Raw genomic sequence first — 7,292 nt, 5'->3', positions numbered from 1 at the left:
GTGCGTGTGACGCTGTGCCATCAGTAGCCGATTCATTCAGTGTGCAGTACCAGTGGTGGGACGGGCATGCTGGGTGCTGTGTGGTCTTCTGAGGGCTGTAGACGGGTGTGTGTGGTGCTGCGCCACCGGTCGCCTTGGCCTTCAGAGTGGTGTAGCCGCGGTGGGGTGTGCAGGTTGCTGTGCGAGTGCGTGTGGTGGGCCGGGTGTGCGGGTCTCCAGGGTGCCCCCGCCCTGAGCCGCGCGTGCCGGGTGCCGCTCCGCGGTGGGTGTGGCGGTGGGCGGGCCCGGGAGGCCGCGGCCTGGGGGATCCTTCTCCCGGAGGGGGCGGCGCTCCTCAGTGCTCAGAGTCTGAGGGCAGCGGCGGGCGCGTCGGTGCCGGGACGGGGTGTGTGGAGAGAGACACCATGGAGCTCCTGCTGCTGCTGGCCCTCTGCGGGCTCCGTCTGCTGCCGCCCGCTCGGGCCGACTTCGACGGCAGGTGAGGGGCGCGGGGGCACTGCCGGGGTTGGTACTGCCAGGGGTGCACTCCCTCCAGGCGGTGGGGGGTGGGTTGGCGCTGCTCGCCGGCAGGGGTGTCCCTGGCTCTGTGGGGCTGGGCTGCAGGGCTGGTACCATCTGAAGTGCCGCTGCCTCGCGGCAGGTGTCTGGGGCCAGAGGCGCGAGGCACCTGCGCCCCAGGCGCGAGACCGGCGCGTGAGTGCGCTCCCAGCAGGTGCTTCTAAGGGTGGGCTCGCCACGAGACCAGCGCATGTGCTTCTAAGGGTGGGCTCGCCACGAGACCAGCGCAGGTGCTTCTAAGGGTGGGCTCGCGCTCGCTGCGGAGCGGGCTTTCTGTCAGACGGCGGCAGGGTAATTTATTGGCGAATAATTCCTGGGTGGAGGTGTCTACCGGGAGGGCCCAGAGGTTCGCACCAAAGACCTCCCTCCGCGCCCCCTCCTCAGAGGGACCCGCAGCCACCGACTGCCCCGGGCCGGTGGGTCTCACCTCGTCCTCTTACCGAGGGCTCTAGTCTACCCCCGAGTGCCCCAGCGCCTCCCCTGCCCACCTCTAGCTCCTGAACCTCACCTCCCCTGCCCACGGGCCCTCCCTGCCCCCTCGTTCCCTCCTGGCTCTTGGGTGAGGAGTGACACCGTCCGTTACTTTTCTGAACCCCCCCCCCTACCTTTCACCCATTGCCGACTTGTTTTCTACAGACTGTTTTACTCTTTTTTTCAGAGAGTCAGCCAAACTCGCACGCCGACATTTAAAACATTTTTTTAAAACAATAACATGCCTCTCTGCCAATGCGTTTTGTGCAGAGGTCAAATAATGCGCGCCTCATCTCACCTGTGTGCGCTTCTGGGGGTCCTTGGTCAGGGGCACCTACCTTTGATACCTACTTTTGCACCACCTTCCACCCCCTACAAGAGGCACGCAGCGCCCCTCTGCCAAGCAGTCCCACCCCGGTCTCGCTTCGGGGACCCGGGCCGCAGATGGCACCGTTAGAGGGAGGGACTCCCCGATCCCTGCACCCCCGGGCTGCTCTCATGTTTCGGGTCCCGCAGTTGTCCTCAGCACCGCTCCATGTTACACATTCAACTGAACACCCCACAGATCAGTAATCGGGATTAGCAACTAATGTGAATTTTTCGTCTCTGTCTTCCCTGATCTTGCTGTTATCTGCGTCTACGAATCATTTAAGCGCTGCGGATTATGCACGCGGTACTAAGCGCTGTACAAGTGCATTTAGCATATTTCCCTCCAGAGCACCCGAGTGCTCCCGGCTGCCTGCATTCCTAGGCGTTCTGCTTGTGTGGTGTTGAGGTGTGCGATAGTGAGTTACACTCTTTCCCAAGATATGAAGCGGGGAGGACGTGCCCTCATTCCCTAGGACACCCTGTGGGTGCAGCTTCCCGTGCCCCCTCTCTTCTTGTTTCATTTGAGCTTTGCCATAATCTTGTGTTATTATATATCTCAGCTGCCGGTTCTGCGGTTCGTTGTGTGCTAGTTTAGTGTCAGTAGTGTGTACTAGACGCAGAGTGGCATAACCAATGCTTGGGGTGGATCCAGAGTGATAAGGTTGTCTCGCCTGGCATCTAATTCTATTGCCTACTAGCTTCTTATATCACTCGGCGCAGAGCTGTTAAATACATGTACAGAGATATGGCTGTGTTTACTTGATTGTTGTGGAACATGAGCGTTGTTGACTTCAGTATTCTTTTATCAGGACACGAAGGTTTACAACTAGTTTTCGGGGTGCCCCCCTGAAGACATGTTTCAATCTTTACCTATTAAATTGACTACACGTGTGATCGTGGGCAGCACACTTTCACCTCAACGGGTCCAATACGTCGCAAGGAAATTATATTCCTTCCCCCAGTTGGAGGGAAAAGAAGAACTATATTTGGGGTGCACTGGAAACATAAGACTCATGGACGCCGGTGCTGCTGCTTATGCCAGCCTCCTGCGGGGAGATGGGGGGGGGGGGGAGGGGGAGACCCTCTAGCTCGCCGGGGGATAACCCCAGGATTGTATCACATCCAGCAAAGGACCTGGCCCAGTGGGGAGCACAGCAGCTTATGGTCGGGGGCGTAGCTTCCGCTGATGCAGCAGGTGCAGTGGCACCGGGGCCCAGAGAGCCCTGATTATTGTTGTCTTTCACAGCGCAAACAGCAGCCGTGGGTATTGGCTGCGCCACTGCTCCCGGCGCTGACTCTCCCACATGCTCAGCTCGGAAGGGCCGTCCCAGCCCCGAGAGTTACCGGGGGTGGGAAGCGCCGCCGCTCAAGTTCAGGCATGAACTCGTCGAGGGAAGGGGGGAGGAAAGTGCCAGAGAACAGGAATGTGTTTATAACAAGGGTGGAAGAGGGGCTGTCAGACGCACACGCGAGAGCAGGCGCGCTTGGCCAGCCCTGGGTATTTTATGAGGGGGGCTGCTTCCGTGTGTCTGTTTTCTAATCTCGCACACCGCAGCTTTTACACAGCTGTGCTCTCCCTCAGAAGTGGGGTATACGCATGCAAGACGGTACACACCGACCTCGTCTCATAAACCATCGCCGCCACCCCAGGCATATTTGAAAGATGCCCCCATCCCAGCGCCAGAAGTTATCTTTTTTTGAATGTGTGATCTTGTGCCCACGGCTGTAAGAAGCCCCGGCGGAACTAAATGTGGTAATTTCAGACCTATACACATTGTGTATAGGTCTGAAATTACCAATAGGCTGTAAGAGTCCGAACCAACCTAAAGTTAGTCTGCCAGGCAGCGTTACGTTGTCACTCAACCTAGATTGAGCACACATGGTGGTCAGTGCTGGTGGGGGGTTAGTTTTATCTGTGGCAAATTCTGGGATGTGCCACGTCTGGGATGTTTTGACGTGTTGGGCACAGTCCTTTAATGCTTGCTGCTGGAGCCAGTTGCTTCTGCGCGCTGTAACAGAGCTGTCAGTGCTGTGTACATAACTGTGGGCGCTGTGCCTGCCAGGAATTGAGGGGTTGCCAGTGCTTTGAGGCAGGGAGCAGCTTCCACTGTGCTACCTGACAGAATTGGGTCGCTTGTGTACCGCGTGGCACTGTTTGGCTGTTCTTATGTTTGGAGAAGAGCTTCTGTTACTGTGATGGGTGACAGAACTAGGGTACTACTGTGTAGCAGAGCTGTTGTTACTGCTTCGTGGCTTGGCAGGATTGTTGCTTTGGCGAGCAGCCTTTTTGTACATCTAGCCCAAAGTACCTACCTTCTCATTCTCAACCTGTGGGAGCAAAACAGTACCCCCAAGATTTAGATACCCCAAAAATACCTATATCAGAGTTCCTATATTTCACTAGTTCGGAGACAGTGTTAATCCTCAATTCCCCGAGGGAATGTGGTGCCGTGTTATGGCATACTCCCCCCCCCCCCCCAAAACAGCAAAATCTCACAATTAATTAAATAATTGTGCCCACTCAATATTTGAGTTCTAGATCAAATCAAAGTTCGAGGGTTTTATAATCAGATTGTAAATAAAGCGGAACAGTCAATGCCATGAATGTTCTCGATGTAGAGTAATACAGAGAATGCAAAAATCTGAAATTATTCTAAGCCCTGAATGGGCAACAAAATCAAGAATAAAACGGACAGAACCCTCGCAGCATCCAAGCCTTCAGGAAAGTCTTTAAACTCTCCCCAAAAATCAAGTTTAAAAAATGTATATTATTCTAACATATGAAATTACTGGATCTGCAGATTCACTGTGGTGAGAGCAAATGTAGCATTTCTTAAACAAATTAGAGCACGTGAAAGATAAACGTCACACTGCGTTACCACTCAATCACTATTCCACTATGTGAATTAATGTCGTCCAGAGATGCTCGAAAAAAACATGATACATTAACAGTAACATGTTATGTGAATGAATAGGACACAGTGAACAAACAATAGGACCGTGGTAAATGTTTAAAGTTGGCATTGAATTGGGTAAGGTTCATCAAGAGCAGAATGAAAATAACAGTGGAAATAAACCAGTGCATTTCAGTTTGACTATGCGCTACGGAACTTGTGAAGAGAGAAAGTGGGCGGGAGGTGGTGGAGGTTGGGAAGTAGGATGAGTGACAGATGACTTCCATCTTGGTCAAGATTGAGTTTCTGTTTAAATGGGGCCCAGTTAACATATCAGAAAAACTCACTTCTACACATCAAAGAAGATTAGTTCCAAAAGCAACAGAACTACATCAGTGTATACTTGTAAAATCAAGTGTAAAAATGCATTCTGCACATTGTTAATGATGCACAAAACATAAGCCCATAACATTCTTTCACAGTTCTTTTGTTGTTTGATCTTCCGCCCAAAAACGCCTCTTCACTACGAGGACAAGTCCACTAGCACCGGGGCCTTCGCCAAACATGCAGACGGAGAGGGAAAAACCAGTGCTCTTTATTCTGTAATAGATTCCGCTTGCATAATGGGTTTTTGTTCCTGAAACCTTTTGCTATGGAAGGCCCCCTTTCTTTTTTAAGGTTTGGCCCAGTGTAAGCTATATTTGTGTGGCAGCCTTGTGTTTTCAAAAAATATTTAATAAAAGTATACTCCTGCGGTCTTTCTCTCCCCTTAAGTCTATTCCAGTGCCAGGGCGGCCATACCAATGTCTGCTTTTATTCCTGCATTAATTTCATGTTTTACATTTATTTTTGTTAGTGGTCATTGTTGAACTTATTTTTTTTGTGAGCATATACATTCAACCCTTACAACGTAGCACTTTTACTTTTTATTATTACTTGTAATGACTATTTTAAATGTTTGGTAAAGAAAACATTGCGTGCTTGCAAAGACTAGGCCTCTTGGCTTTGCCTATACTAGTATTTTCTTGTTGCTATCAAATCACTGGGCAAGAATGTGCATACAGTGAAATTTTTTGATCTCACCGGGTCAGAGAATTTAAGTTCAGTTTCATACTTGTAGGATCTCACACACCGCCCAAAATGTATATAGTTGAATGCTATCCATTCACCAAAGTGCTTCAATGCCTCCTCACAGATATGAAGCTCTATGTAAAGGCAATAGAAAGCAATGCTGGGAGTCGATGGGGGCCGTTGTTTTAAAATGGACAACAGAGACACAGCTGCTTATTTGATGCTAGCTAGTTGTCTATAGAAGTTAATTTAGTTGTAGGTCTAGGGAAAGGCCAATTTGGGATTGAGGGTTGTTTAGATGCACCACCGCCTACCCCGGGTATTTCAGCCAGAAGCAGAAATTTCTATTTTTTCATTACCCCACTGGCCTGTGCATGAAATGAATATATTAAGCACTTAGAGACCACTGTAGGGTCGATTGGAGCGCCTTACTAACATCCCAGATAAAATCAAATCTGATAGTGATATCCCAAAAGTAGTTCGCCACTGGCTGTGTCCAGTCTGCACCTTGGAAAATGTAACTCACTTTCTGCTATTTATTCATTTATGAGTTTTCGTTACCACGGACCACATTATGCCAATATTAGAGCGCTTTAAGTGAAATGGAACAAACCATTTTCAGAAAGATGCAGCCCCTGGATATGGATATGTGAAAACAGGTACATTGTGAAGTACATTTCAAAGTAAGTCACAGCTACTATGTGCCACAGAAAATTGGCTTTGCAGTTTGTATTGGTGTATTATCATTAAGGAGAGTAACCTTAGCCGCCATTAAGTGTTGCCATAAAACCAGATTAGTGCCCCACATTATATCTGCGACCAGAGCCTCACAAAATCTTCTGAAAAGCCTGCTTCCCCCCTAACAAACTTAGCAATTTTGCAGTATGTGTACTTCATAATCACCAACACCACCAATCCGCCTCCAATTAGCGACAGCAAGGACGTTGGCTTATGCCTGCACCAGGACCCATGTATGGCTCCTCAGACTGTTTATCAAGGTGATTCATGACCTGGCCTACTCGATCTTGCTGACTTCATCCCCCACCAGACTCCTATTTGATCACTGTGTTCTGGTAAAAGTCACCTTCTGTTTCACGCTAAACCCACCACCACTTCTTCCACAGTCACTCATCCTAGTTGCTTGGCCCACCGACTGGACCATCCTCCCAGCTAGTCTCATGTCCCTCTACTCAAGGATTCAGACAAATACTGTCTCCTCAACCTAGAGCCATTCCAACACACCTGCTTGAGCTAACATGCTCATAATTTAAGCGGCTGCCTGCATGGTGCTCTGGAGTCAAACTCTCATAACACTTGCATACCGATAAATCCCACAAGCGCTATGTTGCATACTCGTATCGAGTGCCTTTGTAACTGTCATTTTTTGTCTACCGAGTTCTCCACATAATTATGGATTTGTAGCCCTTGCAACATAATCCATCATCTGCTGCATAATTTGTAGATTTTAACAAAGTATGTTTCTAAATGTGCTGCCACGCGTGTTGATGCACAGCGGCAGGCCCTTTCCAAAGGTTATCTGCAATGGAGTAATACGGGCCCCTGCGGTGCGGGGGTGCCCCAATCTGCTGGGGGCCCCCTCAGCACAGTAGTCTGTCCTGAGAGCTCCTGAATAAATCCAGAACAGGGGTCCCTCAATGTACCTTGCAAGGGGCCCCCCTCAAGTTTCTTTACACCATTAGTTATCTGGTCACTGTTCAATTGCTGATTGCAGTATTTAAACATGAAACTGATTTTAATTAGGTGAAACCTTTGCCCAGACTGTGTTAACATATATAAAATGGACAAAATAGTCAATACTAAAACAAAATGTGCTGTATTATGCCACATAATATGTCTTTTGTTGCCATATAATGTGGTCACCCCGCTAAATAATTTGGTTATCTCCTACCGTATAATTCCAGTGACCCT

At 49.6% G+C, this 7,292-nt stretch overlaps 1 protein-coding gene across 4 annotated transcripts in view; it reads left to right on the top strand.

Moving 5' to 3' along the window:
• The first annotated feature begins 343 nt into the window (after positions 1-343).
• Positions 344-7,292, top strand: part of NPNT (nephronectin) — a 280,509-nt gene continuing 273,560 nt past the window's right edge. For all 4 annotated transcript variants that reach the window (XM_078676614.1, XM_078676612.1, XM_078676613.1 and 1 more), the window contains exon 1: positions 344-478. In XM_078676614.1, coding sequence (XP_078532740.1) covers positions 405-478 — 74 coding nt within the window. In that variant the 5' untranslated portion in view covers positions 344-404. The remainder of the gene's footprint in view (positions 479-7,292) is intronic.

The sequence above is a fragment of the Lissotriton helveticus genome, chromosome 2_1, assembly GCF_964261635.1.
Source record: "Lissotriton helveticus chromosome 2_1, aLisHel1.1, whole genome shotgun sequence".
Lineage (NCBI taxonomy): Eukaryota > Metazoa > Chordata > Amphibia > Caudata > Salamandridae > Lissotriton > Lissotriton helveticus.
The sequence above is the reverse complement of the archived record's forward strand: the minus strand, read 5'-3'. Positions and strand labels throughout refer to the sequence as shown.